The 21,865-nt window shown below is 50.1% G+C and overlaps 1 protein-coding gene across 1 annotated transcript in view; it reads right to left on the bottom strand.

The window, feature by feature from the left end:
• dpysl5b (dihydropyrimidinase like 5b) overlaps positions 1 to 21,865 on the bottom strand; it is a 125,476-nt gene that overhangs the window by 81,618 nt on the left and 21,993 nt on the right. Inside the window, exon 2 of the mRNA XM_038800106.1 lies at positions 11,577 to 11,735. Within this exon, the coding sequence (XP_038656034.1) occupies positions 11,577 to 11,735 (159 nt within the window). The remainder of the gene's footprint in view (positions 1 to 11,576; positions 11,736 to 21,865) is intronic.

Raw genomic sequence — 21,865 nt, 5'->3', positions numbered from 1 at the left:
GGTAGGCGGCTGCCAAGGTGTCTATTAACGTCCGTTTAACATGTCGTTTCTCTGCCCCCCACCACCCTTCTGTAGGTGACCATGTATTCAAACCGAACGGCGATGTTCAGCGCAGTGGTTGGGGCCACTGCACTGCAGTTGGACATCCAGCAACGTCCACAGCGGCATCCCACAGTGGCTGCAGGGGCAGCTGCAGCAGCAGAAGGAATGGCCGCGGAGTGGCCCGTCGTCGCCGTACAGGCCGTAGGCACTCATGGCAGGTATGTCCAGGGGGATGCAGAGGGGAACATTGACCCCCAAACGCTGAGGAAGGCACAGGATGCGGGCACTGATGTCGAGCAGCATGGGAGAGGAGGAGGAGGAGGAGACACTGATGGTGGTGCCAGGGCACCAGAGGCGACAATCGAGGCCTAGGGTGTTCCGTGACCGGATCTCTTTCGAGGCACTGCCGGACATCACCTGCAGGAGGAGACTCGGTTCAGCAGGGAGACGTTCGCACATATCTGCCACCTCGTGGCGCACCACGCCCCACGTGGGTCGGGAGGAGGACACGCGATACCGGTTGCCGTCAAGGTGACAGTGGCACTTATGCTGCCGGTTCCTTCCAGTCTCCTAGTGGGGACCTATCCGGGATATCGCAGGCATCGGTCCACAGGTGCATCCGGGACGTGACCGACACCCTGTTCGCCATCGCGGACTGCTACATAACCTTTCCCGAGGACCGAGCAAATCAAGAAGCACGAGCCCGTGGAGTTGCCAAGGTCCAATGGTCCAGGGAGTGATTGATGGTGTTCACGTCCCCATGCTCGCCTGCAGGCAACAGGGAAGTGTTCAGTACAGGAAGGGGACATACTCCATGAACATCCAGGTGGTATGCGACCCCCACATGAAGATCATGCACGTGTGCGCAAGGTTCCCAGGGAGTGTGCATGATGCGTACATTCTTGCGCAGTCGTTCAGTCGTTCATCCCTGCTATGTTTGAGGGACGGCCCCCCCGGCTGAGGGGCTGGTTGCTGGGCGACAGGGGTTATCCACTGAAGTCTTGGCTGATGACGCCCATACGGAGGCCTCCGACCAACGCGGAGACCCTACACAATGAGGCCCATGCAGAAACCAGGGGTGTGGTGGAACGCTGCTTTGGTCTGCTGAAAATGAGATACAGATGCCTGGACCGCACCGGAGGGGCCTTGCCGTACCAGCCCGAGAGGGTCGCTCGCATTGTTGTTGTATGCTGTGCGGCTGCACAACATCGCAATGCAGAGGGGCGATGCCCTGGTGGAGGAGTCGGAGGGAGAAGCCATTGGCAGTGGTGCCAACGCTGAGGAGGAGGAGGTTGAGGAGGAGGAGGATGTGGAGGAGGTTGGTGGTGCGTCGGGCGCAGCACACAGACACGACCCGGGTGCTGGTAATGTCCAGGAGGCTGCATGACGGCACCGGCGAGGACAGGGGGCACACGACGCGTTGGTGGCTGCAAGATTCACGCATTGCGTGCGACATCATCGCTAAACACTACCACCTGCATCGCCAGTCGTGGGGGCGGACAGAACACAACTCCCACCACCACCCCCTGCACCCCGCTCCGCGTACACTGTTCCACTTCGAGATCACCCGTACCATTGCGGCACAACGGTATGGCACGACATTGATGGCTGTGTCAGCGGGTGTGATCAGTGCCATGTTGAATGATGACAGCCCGATCTGCAATGAGCTGTGAGCTCAGAATCGTTAGACAAAGTCTGACTCATGGCAATAGCTGAATCATCCACCTCGGTGCTCGCTGAGTTTGTCAGGGACACTCCATCACGTGCCCGTGTGGGGTAGCTGGCGTCGGAGTGCCAAGGACTACGGTGTCCGACTGTGTGTGGGGGGGGAGGGGGGGGAAAGGAACTGCACACCCGGCACCGAAGTTTCACCGCTCGTCAACCCTAGCGACACTCGGTCACCGTGACGATGCCCGCGGCAACGGAAAAATCACAGTCTCACAAGTTAGGTACAACAGTGAGTTTAATGGTGAATATTATGTACAGATGCCCGAGCCCCTACAACTAAACTGTGCCCTTCACCCGTGCCAACTTACTCTGTGTCCCTCTTCATTGCCTTACGGGCCCTACCACTACGTCTAAGTGAATCCCCAGATGGTACAGCAGGAGTGGAGGCAGACTGCTGAGAATCACGCCCCGCGACATGTCTCCCCGTCGGCACTCGTTTCCTGGGGCGACCTCGCCTTGATGGGCCAGGCTGCTCAGCGGGCGTTTCGGATGACGTGGTGCCACCCTGCTCTGCCCGCTGCCCACCCGATGCACCAGGGATGGGACGGGGCCAAGAGTTCAGGGAGGTCCTGTGATGGAGTTAAAGGGACGGGCCCCATAACCTCCTCCTCCCTCGGGGAGCCCGGTGGCCCCCGGGCCTCACTGTGGGACGGATGTGCGAGCGGGGAGGTGCCCCGTCGCCCCACCGACACCTAGCGCTGCCAGTCCCGGAGGCCTGCAACGGTATCGACCAGGGTCCGAACGTTCGCTGAGACAGAGTCCAGGGAGTGAGACATTCCCGCCAGGGACTGTGCGACTTCAACGTGCGTCAGGCGGTCGATGCTCTCCGCGACTGACTGCTCGGACTGTGCCATGGCCTGCTGGGACTGTGCCATGGCGTGCTGGGACTGGGCCATGGCCTGGTGAGACTCGGCCAGGGCCCGTAGCGCGCCGGCAACGCCATGTTGGCTCTGGCGCATTGCTGCCTGTGAGAGGGCAGCCCTCTCCTGGGCCATGGATGACGTGTGCACATGAAGCCCAATGCCTTGCAGAACCTGACCCATGGCCGATACTATTTCTCCCATTGCCTCGACCGCAGACGTCACCCGTGCGCTGTCGGCCTGGATGGTTGCCATGAGTGGCACCACTCCCTGCTCCTGGATGCGGTCTGACTCCTCTAACTGCGTCTGCAGCTGCTGGAAGATGGCCCTTGTGGTGAATGAGATTCACACGGTATTATAATCTGTGTATATGTATCAATATTGTAAGTGCAGTTGCACTACCTGACCACCAGGGGGAGTAGCTCTGGGAGTACTCGAGAGTTTGTACTGGGTTCCTCCCTTGGCTCCGCCCAGAACTCCTCCCCCTGGAGCTGCTGTATAAAGATCCGTGCCCAGGGCCAGCCAGCCAGTTCACCGAAAGTTCAACAGCTAACAGGCTGGCTCTGTTGTAAGTATATTGAAACCGCTATTCTAATCCAACAAGCACGTGTCCGTAGAATTGTTGGTTCGAACAATTTAATATACTCAGGAAACAGTCGAAGTAAATCATGGAAGTAGCCCTCAAGCCCGGACGCCTGGAACTCGACCCGCAGGATGCAGAGACTCTGGAAATTTTTTTCCCACTGGCTGAGATGTTTTAAGGCCTACCTGGCAGAAGCCAGCACCGCCGGAACAAAAACTCAGCCTACTGCACGTGAGGGTAAGCCACAGAATCTCCACACAGCTAAATCCGGCAGGTTCTTACACCGCAGCGCTGGCGACATTGGACAAAATGTACGTTAGGCCCATTAACGAGGTTTATGCACGCCACGTGTTTACGACTCGCCGTAAGCGGCCTACAGAAACGCTAGCCGAGTTTGTACGGAACTGAACAATCTTTCTAATGACTGTAATTATCAAGCCGATACCGCGGCTGAACATAGGGAGCTTGCTGTGCGGGACGTTTTCGTAGCGGGCCTTAGATCTAACTATGTGCGCCAAAGACTGCTAGAAAAGGGGGCCCAGGACTTAGATACTACTGTGGAGGCTGCTACCAATATGGACGTCTCCTTCCGCAGCCTCACGTCGTTTCCCGCGGACCCCACACGCACGCCATGCCTCTTTGACTCCGGGAGCACCGAGAGCTTTATACACCCCCGACCAACAATCCCCCCAGGCCTGAGCCGCACGGCCCCCCAGCTACCGCGCTGCCAAAGCCAGTTACTCTGCTGGCCCAGCCAGCTACTCAGCTGCTCCAGCCAGCTACTCAGCTGCCCCAGCTTGCCATTTCTGTGGCCAAAGCCAGCACCCGCGGCAGCACTGCCCAGCCCGATCCGCGACCTGCAGCAGCTGCGGGAAGAAAGGCCACTATGCCAGAGTGTGCCTCGCGAAAAGGGCCCCAGTTTTTAACTCCCCAGTAGAGAGAACAAATCGCTCCCAACACCAGCAGGCCCGTGGGGCCCAAAACGCTGCGGCCTACGCCCCGACTCCGCCCCCTCCCACCACGTGCAATCCATGGGGGCCGCCATCTTGGCAAACCCGCACCATGCGGCCGGCCACGTGCGACTCATGGGGGCCGCCATCTTCCTCGCCACTCACCACGTGCGGCCCACGGGCCCCATCTGCTAGCTCAGAAACCTCATCTGAAGACTACGACTTCCCCGGGCACCCATCACACAGCCCGCAACTCAGCGCAGCGATGCTGCAACAAGCTCGCCAGAACGTACCGGCATCTACTCGACCGGACGCCCACTCGGAAGACTACGACCTTCCCAGGCACTCATCATGCGGCCTGCAACTCAATGCGGTCACCCTAGATCAATCCCGCCCCAAGCACCTACGAAGTTCGATGGCGAAGGTCCAGATCAACGGGTACAGCACGCCATGCCTCTTTGACTCCGGGAGCACCGAGCTTTATACACCCAGAGCTGGTAAGACGCTGTTCGCTTCCTATTTTCCCTGTGAGCCAAACTATCGCCCTCGCTTCAAGCTCCCACTCAGTCCAAATCCAAGGACGCACTGTCGCTACGCTCACAATTCGAGGCGCTAGTTATTCAAAATTTAAACTTGATGTCCTGCCCGACCTCTGCGCGCCACTCTTATTAGGCCTGGATTTCCAGTGCAATCTCAAGAGCCTCACCCTCAGCTTCGGCGGGCCCCTGCCCCCATTCACTATCTGCAGCCTAGCCACGCTGCGCATCGCCCCCCCCTCCTCTCTTCGCCAATCTCACTCCAGATTGCAAACCAGTAGCTACTCGCAGCAGGCGATACAGCCTACAGTATATGGTCTTTATCCGATCGGAGGTCCGACGGCTGCTCAGTGAGGGGATCATAGAGACCAGTAATAGTCCCTGGAGAGCTCAGGTGGTGGTCGTCAAAACCAGGGAAAAATTTTGCATGGTTGTCGACTATAGCCAGACCATAAATCGCTTTACGCTCCTAGACGCGTATCCCCTCCCCAGAATTGCAGACATGGTTAATCAGATCACCCAATATCGGCTATTTTCCACGGTGGATCTGAAGTCTGCATACCAGCAGCTCCCAATCCGCCCGGAGGACCGCCACTACACGGCGTTCGAGGCCGATGGCCGCCTCTTCCATTTCCTCTGGGTTCCCTTCGGCGTCACTAACGGGGTTTCGGTGTTCCAACGAGCAATGGACCGAATGGTAGACCAGTACGGGCTGCGGGCCACGTTTCCGTATCTGGACAATGTTACCATCTGCGGCTATGACCAGCAGGACCACGACGCCAACCTCCACCATTTTCTGCAGACGGCACAGAAATTAAACCTCACTTATAACAAGGAGAAATGCGTTTTCCGCACAAACAGACTGGCCATCCTCGGCTACGTCGTGGAGAACCGAGTCCTGGGCCCAGACCCGGACCGCATGCGCCCCGTTAGAACTCCCCCTCCCTCATTGCCCTAAGGCCCTCAAACGGTGCTTGGGGTTCTTTTCATACTATGCCCAGTAGGTCCCCCAATATGCGGACAAAGCCCGCCCACTCTTTAAGGCCACACGATTTCCCCTGTCTGCTGAGGCGCGCCAGGCCTTCAGCTGCATCAAGGAGGACATCGCCAAGGCAGCCATGCAGGCGGTGGATGAATCCACTCCCTTTCAGGTTGAGAGCGACGCCTCAGAGGTAGCTCTAGCAGCCACTTTAATTCAGGCAGGGAGGCCCATTACATTTTTCTCCCGTACCTTATCCACTTCAGAACTCCAACACTCCTCTGTCGAGAAGGAAGCGCAAGCCATCGTGGAGGCTGTTCGTCACTGGAGGCACTACCTCGCAGGTAGGAGGTTCACCCTCATCACCGACCAACGATCAGTTGCCTTTATGTTTGACAACTCGCAAAGGGGCAAAATAAAAAATGATAAAATCCTTCGGTGGAGGATCGAACTCTCCACCTATAGTTATGATATTAAATATCGACCCGGGAAGCTCAATGAGCCCTCGGATGCCCTATCCCGCGGGACATGCGCCAGCGCGCAGATCAGCCGTCTGAAAGCCATCCACATGGACCTCTGCCATCCAGGGGTCACCCGGCTCGCCCACTTCATCAGAGCCCGAAACCTGCCTTTCTCCAACGAGGAGGTAAAAGCGGTCACCACGGGACTGCCCGATCTGTGCAGAGTGCAAACCGCACTTCTATAGGCCAGACAGGGCCCACCTGGTCAAGGCTTCTGGGCCCTTTGAACGCCTTCCGATCGATTTCAAAGGGCCACTCCCCTCCACTAACAAGAACATTTACTTCCTCAACATCATCGATGAGTTCTCCCGATTCCCTTTTGCCATTCCATGCCCCGATATGACTTCACCCTGTTCGGTTTCCCCAGCTACGTGCACAGCGAACGGGGTTCGTCCTTTATGAGCGACGAGCTGCGTCAGTACCTGCTCGACAAGGGCATGGCCTCGAGCAGGACTACCAGCTACAACCCCAGGTGGAACGGGCAGGTGGAGAGGGAGAACGCGACGGTCTGGAAGATCGTCCTACTGACCCTCCGGTCCAGAAAACTCCAAGTCTCCCAATGGCAAGAAGTCCTCCCAGACGCGCTCCACGCAATCAGAACCCTCCTCTGTGCAGCTACAAATCAAACCCCTCACGAGCGGCTCTTCATTTTTTCTAGGGGCACTACCACGGGGGTCTCACTTCCAGCGTGGCTGAGGACACCAGGCCCGGTCCTCCTGAGGAAGCACGTCAGGGGGCACAAAACTGACCTCCTTGTTGAAAAGGGGCGCCTCCTCCATTCCAACCCCTGGTACGCATTCGTGGAGTTCCCGGACGGTCGCCAGGACACAGTATCCCTCTTCGGGACCTGACACCCGCTGGATCCAGCCCCCCCCACCCCCACTGAGGAACCCCTTACCCCGTTCCTTATGCTGCCGCCCCCTCGCACCCCCGATTCCACAAGCTCGCCCCACCGGTTCCACGCGCCAGCACCAGCCCGCCCCCAGTCTCCGGTCGAGCCAGAGGTGTATGAAGTTTGGACGAGACCCGCCCCGGAGTCTGCCATCGTACCCCAGCTCTCAACACCCACCCAGCCACCGCAAGAGGCTGCAACCCCAGTGCTCCGCAGATCGAAACGAACAATTCGTCCACCGGACAGACTAACTCTGTGAGCCACCACCCCCGCCGGACTCGGTTTTTTCACAGGGGGTGAATGCGATTCACACGGTATTATAATCTGTGTATATGTATCAATATTGTCAGTGCAGTTGCACTACCTGACCACAAGGGGGAGTAGCTCTGGGAGTACACAAGTTTGTACTGGGCTCCTCCCTTGGCTCCGCCCAGGACTCCTCCCCCTGGAGCTGCTGTAGCTGTATAAAGATCCGTGCCACAGGATCAGCCAGCCAGTTCACCGAAAGTTCAACGGCTAACAGGCTGGCTCTGTTGTAAGCATATTAAAACCGCTATTCTAATCCTACAAGCACGTGTCCGTAGAATTGTTGGTTCCAACAGCCCTCATCCTGTCATTGTGTTCCTGGGTTTCAAAAAGGCATTGGCTGTCCAGGTGGGTCGAGTAAATCCAGGAACCCAGGAAACGTCTGGGCGCCAACTGGATGCTGGGCCTGGGCTGCCCTCCGACCGTCCAGCCCCTCGGCTGCTCCGACCTCCACCTGCTGTACCGGCTCAGCTGTGTGGTGCACACCAGACCGTGACCCAGGAGCCTTATCATTTAATTGCCCAACCGAGGTGAGTGTCGCTGGGATGATGGATGAGACAGCAGTGCCGCAAGCTCTAGGTCCTCGTCCATCAGAAATTCAGGTGTGCCCTGGTCCCAGTCGTGTCCCAGCGCGGCCCAGGTACGGTTCAGCGTCAGGTGAGTCCGTTGACTGCGTCGCCGTCCTCTGTGCGTCTGGGTCCACTGACCCGTCCTGTCCTGTCTCATGGCCCGACCTTCGGGCAACGCACAGCCATGAAAGTCGTCACTGTCCGTCCTCTGTACGTCCCGCTCGAGTGTCCTGGATTTGGAGGATGGCACTCCTGGCCGAACTCCTGCCACCCTCTGGCATGCGACCCTGGGTGCGGTGGTCATCGCGGATGGTCGCCTGTGTGTGGCACCAGACGGCCCTGGACGTTCGTCAGCTGGCCCTGGGGAACAGAATGATACGGGGTTAGTTAGACATGCTCGGCCGGGCGTAGGATGGTCCAGTAGGCAGAGTGTGAGGGGAGAGATGGGGGGTCCAGTGGGTAGAGTGTGAGGGGACAGAGGTTGGGGGGTCCAGTGGGTAGAGTGTGAGGGGACAGAGGATGGGGGGGGTGCAGTGGGTAGAGTGTGAGGGGACAGAGGATGGGCTTGGGGGTGGGGGGGGGGTGTCATGCAGGGTTGTCTCACTTGGTTCTGCACCTCCAACCTCGCATTGCGCGACCTCCCGGGTGGCAGTTCCCCCAGCAAGGTCCAGTGCCCTCTGCTTGAAAACTGTCAAGGGGTGCATAACGGGTGAACCCCCTCCGGTTCTGTTGCGCTCCCGGCTGTTGTGAGCAGTCTTGTCCTGTTGGGTGGGCATAGATAGATCATCACAATTAGGCAGGTATCATCAGGGCATTCAGATATTGGCACAGGGTGGGGGGAAAGTTGCAGCCACACCATGACATCTCTCCAGGGGGTTGCAGCGCTCATGTGGGGGACAACTTTGTTAACCATCCTCTACTCACTCTCGCCCCCCCCCCCCCCCCCCCCCCCCCTCATGCCCGCGCCACTGTTGGGGGGGGATGATGATGAGGGACATGGGGGGGGATTGGGTTGTGACCCGGGGCCACCCTCGTGGCACTCACCCTGGCAGCCCTTGTGAGGTTGTGGAGCTTTTTTCGACACTCCTCCCCGGACCAAGGGGTCTGCCCCACAGCACTGACTGCCGTGCCCACCTCACGCCAGGCCTGTCGCACGATGCTGGAAGGGTGGCGATGCCCTCGTCTTGGGAAGAGCATGCCCCTGCGCTGCTCCACCTCATCAGGGAGGGTCTCCAGGTCTGTATCACGGAAACTCGGGGCGGCCCTCCGTGGCTCCGACATTTCCCTCCCTCCTTTCCGTGCGTGGATCGCGCCCTTTTATGACGCGGAGCGGCGTCATTCGGGCGTCGCGCGCTGACGACGTGCATTCAATGTCACGCGCCCCCCCCCCCCCCCCCCCCCCCCGTGTTCCTCGCGGCCCCGATGCTAGCCCATTCCCGGGGCCAGAATCGATCACGATCGGGGCCGTTTCGTGCCGTCGTTGAACTCGACCGAGTTCACGACGGCTTTCTCGATGCGGCGCGACATCGGAGAATCGCGTCCAATGTAAGTTCCACAATAAAAAGATCAGACTGTGCAGAATTGTTTTAGAATGAAAGTTAATGAAGAGGCATGTTTTGTTTTTAAATGAGTATATGTCCGCTATTAGCCTTATTCTGCATATTGGTGGTATTTATCGTCATTCAAAGATGTCAGAAAGAGGGTGGGGTTTGATGGAGGCTTCTCTATTAATTTCAGGAGACTACGTAGCAGCTTTTAATTTCAGGAGACTATGGAGCAACTTTATGTTAAGAGGGGGAACAAGATTGGAGAACAGCTGTTTACGATTCTAGAAAAAGCCACCTGAATTTTTTCAGCAGTTGCCAAGGGGCTTATGGTCAATTCTTCTTTTTGGTTTCCTACTATATTGTTCATATAGATCAGCATCCTTAATCTGAACTAGAACAACAATAAATTTGGCAGCACGGTAGCACAGTGGTTGCACTGTCGCTTCACAGCTCCAGGGTCCCAGGTTCGATTCCCAGTTTGGGTCACTGTCTGTGCAGAGTCTGCACGGTCTCCCTGTGTCTGCGTGAGTTTCCTCCGGGAGCTCCGGTTTCCTCCCACCGTCCAAAGATGTGCAGGTTAGGTAGATTAGCCATGCTAAATTGCCCTTAGTGTCCAAAGGGGTTGGGTGGGCTGCTGAGCTACGGGTATGGGGCAGAGGTGGTTGGCTTGGATGGGGTGCTCTTTCCAAGGGTGGTGAAGACTCGATGGGCCCAATGGCCTCCTTCTGCAATGTAAATTCTATGTCTAAAGCCAAGCCCATGCCTGCTAGTTAAATCATTCAACTTCACTCTTCGCTATTTCAAACATCATTTATAGAGTGTATACTATTTATCACTGTTCCACTATGCAGCATTTTAATTTCATTTGTATTGAACTTCACATGCCATACATCAGCCTGCATATAAATTACCTACCACAAACAATCTTCCAGTTCCACCGACGTCAACACCCGCCGGTGGAGGGTGTGAACAACAGGAAGCCCTGTTGACAGTGATGGGGCTGGAAGATCCCGCAGCTGGCCAACAGTGGGCCGCCTCCGTGGTGTGCGTGGTTTTTAAAATTCATTTTTTGCAGGATGTGGGTGGGCTTTGCTGGCTAGGCCGGCATTTGTTTCCCATCACTAATTGCCCTTGAGAAGGTGGTGGTGAGCTGTCTTCTTGAACCGCTGCAGTTCTCGTGGTGCAGCTAAGAAATCAGATGGGTTTAAATAATTCATGAATGTTTTGTTATAGAATGTAGTTCAAAAGGCTATTGCATCTTTTAAAAGAAATTGGAAAGATTTTCTTGAACAGAAGATATGCAAGAATATGGGCAGAACAAAAGGCAGTGAGATTGCTGTAACAAAGGTCTAGCACAGACATGATGGGTTGAATGGTTTCATTGTATGTTGTAAAGTTCTATGATAATTGAGATTGTTTTGGTAATCTGGAGGTTTATGTCTGATTTGGTTGTTTTATTAGATAATAAAGAAAAACTATCGCTTGAATCTGTTTTGTGATTTTTTAAAAACTGGATGACATGATCTTTTCTTTCTATCGAGCAGGACCTCCAGTGCCTGACTAATTATTGGTATCTGTCAGCACCTCCCATTTCTTGTTTCTTATATTCAGCCATAAGCCAATCTTGACTGGGTTTCAAAGTTAACTTAAGGGTGTGTGAAATAAGTAGCAAGATTTCTGTTCAGTCCTCAGCTTAAGAAGTAAGAAATGTGGATGCACATACAGAAGTGTGAAACACTGAACCCAAAATAAATATAGGAAGTAAAAACTGTTACCAAGCCAGTATGTTAGTTGTCTCTTGTTACTTCTACAGTCAAGAAACAGGACTTAATTACATCAACAGATTAAAAATCTAAACTCAGCATTTGCTTTTAATTGATTCAACTTCTGTATTAATCTTGTCACATACTCTTATCTCTTCATTGAATAAAGTCCACCTTCTTATTCTGATCTGGAGCTCTGTTGCACATTTTTGGAATTAGCTTTCCAAATTGAGGAACAGACAAATAGGAAAAAAACGTTTTTTCAAAAATCAAACAATAGACTGTAAAATTCACCCTTACCTGTGGACCCCACCAAGTTACACCAACATGAAGGCAGTAGTCACAGCAAACCTTGGGATCTGCTAGATTCCTACACTTTTTATAAGCCTCCAGAAGCGAAATCTCTTTATCAGGCAACGCATAACCAATTATCATAGTTGTTCCTCCAACCAGAGCGGCCTAGAGAGGAGGAGAAGCTTTTAATTTAATAATACAGGGCACATTTAGGGCAATAAAACCAATATACTTCATGCATTTAAGGCAGGCAGACATTTTAACATTTAAAATAACATGCATAATCCAAAGAGGAAATCTAAATATTTAATAATTATAAATTTCTAAAAGTTATTAATAGAGGTTCCTGGACACAGTTTTCCACTGGTCCTGGTTTATCAGCTTTAACAGAAGCCTTGAAAGCTATATTTGGTTAATCACCTGCCTGTTGAATTATGACATGGCAAAGATGTGGGCACTTACGAGCAACATTACAAACAAGCACACTTCCTTCTAACCTGCGAAAACACTGTACTACATTACCCTCTGATTTCTGGCTGTGTGCCAATTTTGTACCCATGCTGCCACTGTCCCTTTAATGATATGGGCTAAGTAGAATGTGATTTGACAAGCAACACCCACACACAAACACATACATCCAGATAATATGAATTTAGATCCTATCATCTTATTTCAGAAACTGAATTTGGAAATCAAATGCTGAAATCAGTGACAAAACCATGAAGCTACCAGATTGTCATACAGTCCCAATTGGTTCCTTTTAGAGAAAGAATACAACTGTCTTTACCTGGTTTGGCCTACATATAACTATAGTTGCGCACAACTGTGGTGGACTCGCTAATCAAAGGGTAGACTCTCTGAAGTGCCAGTAAGCCACTCAATTTGGACTAGAGATGGACAATAAATGCCAGCATTGTCAACTATGCCCACATGCCAGGAGTAAAACAGAAAATATTTAACACAGTACACTATTGTGTGTAATGCGTAGCTGTCGAGGTTTACAGATCGATTTGTTTGTATATGCAAATCTTTTTTAAAAAGACCATGAATTAAGGCACATTTTATGAATGATTCAGGTTTATATCTTTCTAAGCTCTCTCAAATTTCCTTTGATGGCAGCATTATTATCATCTTTGTCCAAAGAAATCGTCATTTTGCAGAAAAATCAATAACACTATCACATTAATAAATAGCAGCAATTGGGAATATTTGAAATATTAAAATGAGTCAAAATTTGTAATTTTGGGCAAGATCTAAATTATTTTACCTTTCTCTTTCAAATGTATTTTCACTGACAAACTATTTCACATAAATTATGCTGATTGCTTGTTTTTTAAAAAAAAGGTTTTGTTACACCTACACAAATATGCAGTTTGACAAATTGAATGGGTTGTGTACCACCTTGGGTAACTGGAGCATATTGTTCTTTACATGTTACACATTCTCCTTCCTACTTCCCCGGTGTCCAGAAAGTTAATTTGATATCTATGAAGAGGCAGCAGGACACGTGAAATTGAAATGGAGGAGATATTTCCCTCCCCGCCATCTGACACATCACTACTTATAGAAATACAATTTTACACAAAGTGCAACTAAAATCTACAAATAATCCAGACACACAATTCTGCATAAAGTACAAAAGCAAACAAGAGAATCTGACATTTTTGAATTCATGAATTAATGAATTATGAATAAATTAAGCAAATCTGCATCAAATAGCACTTCAAAGTCAGAAACATTTTAAGATCTGTTTTATCAAATCACTTTTTCTGTTGGACTTCACATTAAAAGGTGAATCTGCACCAACATAATTTTAACTATTGTTGAACATTTCTGTTTTGTCAAGCATGCTAAAAAGCAGATTAAATACACATCACATACAATTTGCTTGACCTGGTTGCATTATTTATACAATAATTTTTTTGGAGCCTTGGCCAACATTCCTCTCGTAACCATTGCCATCAGACAAAACAACAGATGAACTGGGAATTGATTTGATTGAGTTGTGGAATTCCACTGCTGCACAGCAGCTTTTACTTGTGCAATAATAATTCCTCATTCAGCAAAGCATTTTAATTGCTTCAGTAATGTGTGATAAGACCAGAAGATATAGAAGCAGAATTAGGCCACTCGGCCTATCGAGTCTGCTCCGCCATTCAATCATAGCTGATATTTTGAGTTATGGTGCTCTTCCAACATTTAAGAAAAATAAAAAGCCTAACATTTGACTGTTCACAAATAAAAACAAACAAAAAAAGCTACTTGTGCATTATATCATAATCATCAGAACAGATCATACTGGCATTCCGCTTTTATTTAAAGATGGTCCAAAATGTACTACAATAATCAATGAGTAACTTATAAATTCACTGATAATCTGGGTTCCTCATAAAAATCACACAATGTTTAATTAAAGCATCCTTTAATAATGGTTGAAATGCTGCAATGCATTGTTAGTCTTTTGTTTGACCTGGTTTTAGTGTCACAAGGATGCTAGTTTATCTAACAAAATTTCAAGAATCATTATTACCTCAATTTCTCCTGTACCCGATAAGACCACTAAAACGTAAGACTTCACAAGCAAGAAGAAACAATCTTAACATTCAATCTATGAAACTGAAATGTACACATGAATTATTGGTAATGATATATTCTATTTATATATGTTGCTATTGGCTGTTGAAATTGAAGAGCTTGATTTCCGGTGGCGGCCATGGTGTGTGTGGTTGCACACTAGGTAGCTCCTGCTTGAAGGCACAGAAAAGAGCTCTTTTAACCTGATACTGGGTGGAATTTTGATGAAAAGGTATAGGTGAAGGTCGGAGGAGTAGTTTCCCCTGGGAGTGGTATGCTCGCTGGTTACCAAACCCAGCAGAAGACTTGAGAGACTTGGCTAAAGAGTTGGAGGAAACCTGCGCTGCAGCAGACAGTGTAAGGATGGCTGTGGGGGAAGGGCTAGTGCAAGTGAAAGGCCCCATATGGAGCAGTCGATGGCTTTTACCAAGGAGGAATTCTGCCAACAAAGGAAGGAAATGTGAGAGGAATGCATGAAAGGCCATCAAAAGAGTTGTGGCATTCCTGAAGAGTTTGATGGAACGGGTGGATAAGTGTTTGGAGGTCCAGGGGTCGCAGATTCGGGAGTTTGAAGGTGTGATCTCGGACCACAACAATCGTGTGGTGGCTCTGGAGGAGGAGGTGGGGCTCCTAGGAGACCTTTGTAAAACGTTGAGGGCAAAGGTGGAGGAGCCGAATACCTCAAAGGCAGAAGCTGAGAATACTGGGCCTGCCAGAAGGAGTGGGAGATGTGAATGCCACGAGGTATGCCTCGAAGATGCTGGTGACGGAAGGGGTGCTAGATAAAGACCCTGAGGTGAAGCGAGCACATAGAACCCTGAGGCAGAAGCCAAGAGCTGTGGAGCCGTAGTGGGCAGTGATCGTAAGAAATTTGTGGGGAAAGAGAAGATTTTGCATTGGGCCAGGAAAAAGCACGAATAAGGTCCAAACTTATCAGGACATCGGAGCTCAATTTGCGAGGTGGCAAGCAGGGTTCAATAGGGCCAAGGTGGTGTTGCACCGGCAGCGGATCGGGTTTGGGGTGCTCTACCTGATGAAATTGTGGGTGAAGTTCAGAGGTCGGTAGTATTATTTTGAGACCCCAGAAGCGGCCATAAACTTCATTAAGGAGCATAAACTGGGGGAGAACTACGTGAACAATGCTGGGGAACCGGGGTGTTGGCATTTCGTAATGTTTGGGAGCATGTTTGAAGTGGGCGTAGGGATTGGGGATTTTCATCCCCTCTGGTTTGGAGGGGGGAATGCTGTTTATTGTTGGGATCGTAAGGCTGTAGGGGTGAGGAGATGGATGTTACCATCCACCCCCCTCCTGTTTTATGGGATTGTTTGTGTTAGCATTTGTTTGTTTGCTTTGGGAGGCGGCGACCTGGAGCTCAGAAGATGTAATTGTTTGGGTGGAGGAGGGTAAGGGCAGCAGGGAGACTTCTTCCTTGAGCTGAGGACTGGTTGGGAGGTGGAGGGGAGGTCATGGGAGGTGCCTTTGGGCAGGGGCGGCCGTGCTCGCAAGTCATGCTGGTGAACCGAACTGAGGAGGTGGGGCAAAAAACCGAGAAGGATGGCCGGGGGAGGGGAGTGGGTGGTTGTTGCAACGTGGCGGGGGTGAGAGATAACATGGTCAGGGACGGAGAAGGTGCCATCTGGGATTGGCTAGGTACAGGGTAGAATTAAAGGGGCGGGAGTTAAGTGTGGAAGATGACGGACAGTAGAGGGGATTGGAGGCGTAAACCTCCGGAAGGCTGGTAACGTGGAACATCCAGGGACTGAATGGCGGTTAAAAGGACGCTTGTGTTTGCGTACCTCAGGAGCTTGAAAGCGGGGTCTTTCTCCAGGAGACGCACCTCCGTGTGAAGGACCAGGTTAGGTTAAGGAAGGGAAGAGTCGTGCAGATTTTCCACTCGGGGTTTGATTCGAATGCGAGGAGTGGCGATTTTAACGAGCAGAAAAATGGGATTTGTTAGTTAGAATGAGGTGAGGGATGCGGGTGAAAGATATGTGATTGTGAGTGGGGTATTGGAAGGGGCACTGATGGTCTTGGTAAATATGTATGCCCCAAATTAGGATGATTTGGGTTTTATGAGGGGGTTGCTGACAGCGATCCCGGATTTGGCCACGCACTATTTGATCATGGGAGGAGATTTCTTTTAAAATAAATTTAGAGTACCCAATTCATTTTTTCCAATTCAGGAGCAATTTAGCGTGATCAATCCACCTAGCCGGCACATCTCTTGGGTTGTGGGGGCGAAACCCACGCAAACACGGGCAGAATGTGCAAACTCCATACGGATTCGGGATCGAACCTTGGACCTCGGCGTCATGAGGCAGCAATGCTAACCATTGCGCCACCCTGCTTCCCTGGGAGGAGATTTTAACTGTGGCCTAGAGCCAAGGGTGGATAGGTCGAGCCCCAGGTTGATGGGTAGGGTATGAATGGCAAGGGAGTTTGGGGGTTTATGGAGAGGATGGTTATAGTGGATCCATGGTGCATTCAGAATCCAGGAGGGAGTACTCCTTCTTTTCACACATCTATAAGGTGTATTCGAGGATTGATTACTTTGTAGTGAGTTGGAAGATTTTGGTTGGGGTGGACGGGGCAGAGTTGGGAGATTCTGGCTGGGATGGAGGGGGAAGAGTATGTGGGGATAGTTATCTCAGACAATGCGCCCCACTGGCTGGTGAATTGGTTTAGATCGGAACGAGAACAGAGGCCGGGGTGAAGGTTTGACTTGGGGTTGTTGGCAGATGGAGGATTTTGTTGTTAAGGTAAAAATTGTACATGGCGAAGTTAAAATTAAGGGTTGTACATGGAGAAGTTAAAATTAAGGGTCTCTCTGTTTTAATTGTGCTTGCAAAATTAAAACTAACCGTTCACTGTTGAGACACCTGCTACTCTTGTGACTGAAAACAAGGAGTTGTGGACATCAGTTATCAAATGTTTTCAGAGGAATGTGATTGGAAGCTAATTGTTGCTAGGGAACCTCATTGGTCATGTATCTAATCCCTTCAAGCTAATGAGGAACATGTATAAAAAAGGCTAACTGCCGCTGTGAAATTGAGAAGGTGACTGCGAGCACTGCGGAGTGCCGTCTCTTCTCCCAAAAGCTTCTGCCAATAAATGGACTTGACTCAACTCTTTGGTGTGGACAGGTTATTACCACTTCAATTGGCGTAGTCGGCAGGATTCTGCCCCTCGCCTGAGGTATTTGGCTACCCCTCTGGAAAACCGGGACAGAATAACTGAACATTGGTAAAGAGTTGAGTCAATTCACGGAAGGTTGAGTGACTGAGAGAATGGTAACTGCTTGTGTTGACCTAAGGACAAGGAAGTGCTCGTCCTTAACACGCAGCCGTAGACCTGTTGTTAAGGGAGGAAATCCTCTCACGCGTAGGTCAGGACCCTGAAGTGGGTGTAGGGACTGGAGACAGACCACTTGGGAGGAAGACTCAGGCAGCTGTGAGAAAGTGTGTGTGAGCGATCAAAGGTTGGAAGAAAATTACGGAACTGTAAGTATACTTTTCCTCTCAACAATTTGCAAGCAGCAAGGGGGAACTGATCATTCAAGAACTTGTCGGACTCGGGTAACGACGACCACGAAGAGAAAGACTTGGCCGGGTTGTAAAGGAAAGAGCGCTTTAAAAACCGATGGATAAAACACGATCTTGAGACTCGGGGATAATCGTGAGTATAAAAATTGTTACCAAAATGGCAGGAGAGGAAGTGAATCGGGGACCGGCAGGTTCACTGTATGACCGTCAGACACTCACTAATTAAAAAGATGCAGAAAGGTGGTTGGGATGTCTCTCATACATTGGAATAACAAAGGAAATGGATAGATGGTGAAAAGAAAGATAAAACAAAGAAAGTAGTAGTATTGTTAGTACACCAATTAGCTGGACTAATTGGACATGTAACAGCCTCGACCGAAAAATGGTCTGATGACAAAGTTAAGATAAAGAAATTAGAATCTAGGGTAAGGGAATTAGAAAAAAGGAATCAACTATTAAGGAGAATCATTGGGATCTCCTTCCACCCTATGGGACAACACAACAGAAGGCAACGTCCCGCCCCTACCTCAGGGGGATACGGAAAATTGTAATATGGCCCCGGTAACCAGCACAGGAACTGAGGCACAACCGAGGGCAACTTATAAACCCTTCACCCCCGGGGAAAGACAGCAAATATTGGACTCCTTGGGCAAATTACAACCACTAAGTGCAAATGCTAGATTTTGGGCGGAATTAGATACCGTATGGGTAGGACACCTATTACATTTGCGGGACATTCACCAATTAGTCAGAGCCGCATGCCCTCAGGATAAATGGAGACTGGTTAACGGTCCAGGCAACACAAATGACTAGCCCCCCTTACCAAAGTGGACGCCTAACAGGCGGACTTCACCCCATTTAAAACAGCAGTAGTAACAGCCCTGGGAAACGCACCAACTAATTGGAGTAGGATTACCACAACTAATCAACAAAAGGGAAAGGGAGCCTCTGAATATGGAGGACGATTGTTCCGGGTCTGCGAAGAATGTTCAAAAATAGCAAACCCAGCACGTGCTGATCGTGCCTTTATCCAAGCCTTTAAAGATAGGCTCTCAAGTAACCACCAGATCATCTTAAAAATGGGAGTAGTTGCGCTCCGAGGGTATGATGAACTAGTAGAGTGGACATGTGGAATACCCAGCGAAGAGAAATGCCAAATAAAAATAAAACAAGAAAAGATTAGCGCTTATGGCAGTGGAGTTGCGGCACAGCCAAAGCTGATGTGTTACAGCTGTGGTAGAAAGGGACATTTTGCAAAGGAATGTCGGGCCCCAAGGAAAGGAAACAAATCTGGGAATGGAGGGGGCCGTTGCAATTATTGCAACAAAAACGGGCACACAGAGGCCACATGTTGGGATAAACATGGGAAACCCCAGCCCCGACTTGTATCCGCAGCAGAAGGCAGGGGACAAGGGACCGAGGACGAAGTAGACTGACAGCCTGCGGCCCCCATTTGTAAGAGCAAGGAGAGAATTTATGTGTCTGCACTGGTAGAGGGCCGGCAATGTGAAATGCTGGTGGACACAGGTGCATCCATATCTATTACTGATCTCCCCCTGCCTACCTCCTATAGAATGATTTATATAACCAGGGTAGGAGGAAGTAAAACACCCGCCTATCTAAGCGAGACCACACTGGTGGAAATAAATAACTTGTATATACCAATGCGATTTTATGTATGCAAAAATAACGATGAAGCCCTTTTTGTAGATGGATCACGTAAATACGTGGAGGGATTACCAAGGACAGGATGGGCAGTGGTCAATGACAGATTGGAAACAATAAAGTCAGGAAGGATTGATGGAGGGTTGTCAGCACAGGTGGCAGAACTAGTGGCACTCACACAAGCCCTAAAATTATCTGAAGAAAAGGTAGTAAATATATACACCGACAGCCAGTATGCATTCGGGGTAGTACATGACTATATGACCGCATGGGGAAGAAGAGGATACATAACTAGAGACGGTACCTCCAATTAAACACAGACAAAGGATAGAAGGGCTACTAAAGGCTAGTGGGCTCCCTGGGGAGGTGGCAGTAATCAAAATCAAAGCCCACCAATGGGAACCAGGAAAGGATGACACTAAGTGGCCCAAATTTAAAGGAAATCAAACCGCAGATAGAGCAGCACAATTAGCATTAGAACAAGAGGCCGTTGATGAACTACCAGTAGCTGTGGCAGACTAGATAAAAGATGAAATAGGTATCCTAAAGCTGCACGAGGACATCTTGGAGGAGGAGGAGGGAGGGAAGTGGAAGGCACACGGAGCTAATAGAGGGAATGATGGTGTATCGAGATATAATGATAAAGTAGTAACGCCAGAATGTATACAAAATACCCTGGCAATTACACCATGGACTCTCGCATGTAGGAAGGGACGCCATGACGACTAGTATAAGAAAGGAATGATGGTGGAAAGGAATGGGAAGAGACATAGCTCAGTATTGCCACCGATGTGTGACCTGTGCACAATATAATCCCGGTCGACCCATAAAAATAAAAATGGGATACCAGCTCCGGCCAAAGGGGTCATGGGAACATCTGCAAATAGACTTCACGAGACCCCTACAACCATCTCATGGAAAGGCGTAATGTTTGGTGATTATTGATCAATTTACCCGGTGGGTGGAAGTAGTCCCTACTAGGAATTGTACGGCCACCACGGTGGCCAGGATATTGGCAGAAGAAGTTATCCCGAGATGGGGAGTACCGCTCCAAATTGATTCTGATCAGGGGACACATTTTATTGGGAAGGTAGTAAAAACGGTGTGCCAACTCATAGGCATAAAACAGAAATTCCACATCCCCTACCATCCACAAAGCTCTGGGATGGTATAATGAATGAACCGAACCCTTACAAATGCTTTGGCAAAAGCTATACAGTGTCGGGAAAAACATGGACTGAGGTATTACCCATAATCTGATGAAATTAAGAGTTACAATGAAGCGTACAACTGGATTGACCCCATATGAATTAATGACTGGAAGGGCGATGCAGCTACCAGAGAATATTATCACTGGTGGGGCCGATGTAGGCCCATTGAAAGATAGGATTAGACACTATGTTTTGGAGCTGAGCGCCCAAGTAAAAGAGATGCGTAAATCAGTCAAGGACAAACAGGAACAACGAGGCGCACAGAGAGAGCTCGAAACACTTCCTGATGTCCCTACTGCAGGGAGTCGAGTAATGGTAAAAACATTACCTGAAAAACCCAGTTTCGCCCCTAAATGGAACGGGCCATACCAAGTTATAATTAGTGGAGATACTTGTGCATGTATAGACATTAGAGGTAAGGGGGTCTGGAAACATTGGACTCAATTTAAAACGTACCCAGGCGACAGTTAAAAAAAATATGTGATTTGCTTGACTTACAGACTCTCCTCTCTGACCTCCAAGCAAGCTGAACGAGAACACGGGCAGTAGCGCGCAGCCGGTATAGGCTTTGGGATATTTTTAATTTAGAGTAATAAGGATGAATCTGATAAAATTGATACTGTGTTTGGGACTGCTGGGAGTCGGCAACTGTCTCCATAACAGCAAATGAGAGTTACATGTGAATATGTACCTTTATATGTCCTATCTGTATGCAAGGGATGCCAATGTGTCACCGTGTTGGGTTTGTGCTCATGTACCGATACATGTAAAAGGAGGGATCCCCCTATGTCCCATCTATTTTAATACTTCTGAAACGGCAGAATGGTGGCTAAGGAATGGCGATGCAATCACACCACGAGTAGTATTCTTGCCATTCTTTCACAACAGGAATACTATAGAAAAAGGGAATCGGCTGGGTATTATATGAATCAGTTCGAGGGTTGGTATCGACCCGAGTATGATGGCCACCATGACCCCCTTCATTTTGTCCTAACTAATACACAAGGGATGGGCCGCCTAAAGGGAGCAATCTGCTTCCTAAAAACTACCAAAGTAGAAGACAGTGCATGTGAACACTATCTCAATGTCACCCCCTCATACGGCAAAAGCACAACTCTTCATACTATTATGAATCTGGAAACTCCCAATAAAACTGAAGGAGGCAACGTAATATTTACAACCTCCTGGATGGGTGATCAAGTGACAAACCTGGCCTCGTACAATGGTACCTACTATATCTGTGGTCATATGGCATACCCCTGTCTACCTAAGATTGGACCGGATCATGCTACCTAGGATATG

This window comes from Scyliorhinus canicula, chromosome 6 (genome assembly GCF_902713615.1).
Source record: "Scyliorhinus canicula chromosome 6, sScyCan1.1, whole genome shotgun sequence".
In the NCBI taxonomy this organism is placed as follows: domain Eukaryota; kingdom Metazoa; phylum Chordata; class Chondrichthyes; order Carcharhiniformes; family Scyliorhinidae; genus Scyliorhinus; species Scyliorhinus canicula.
This window is presented reverse-complemented; position numbering and strand designations above follow the sequence as displayed.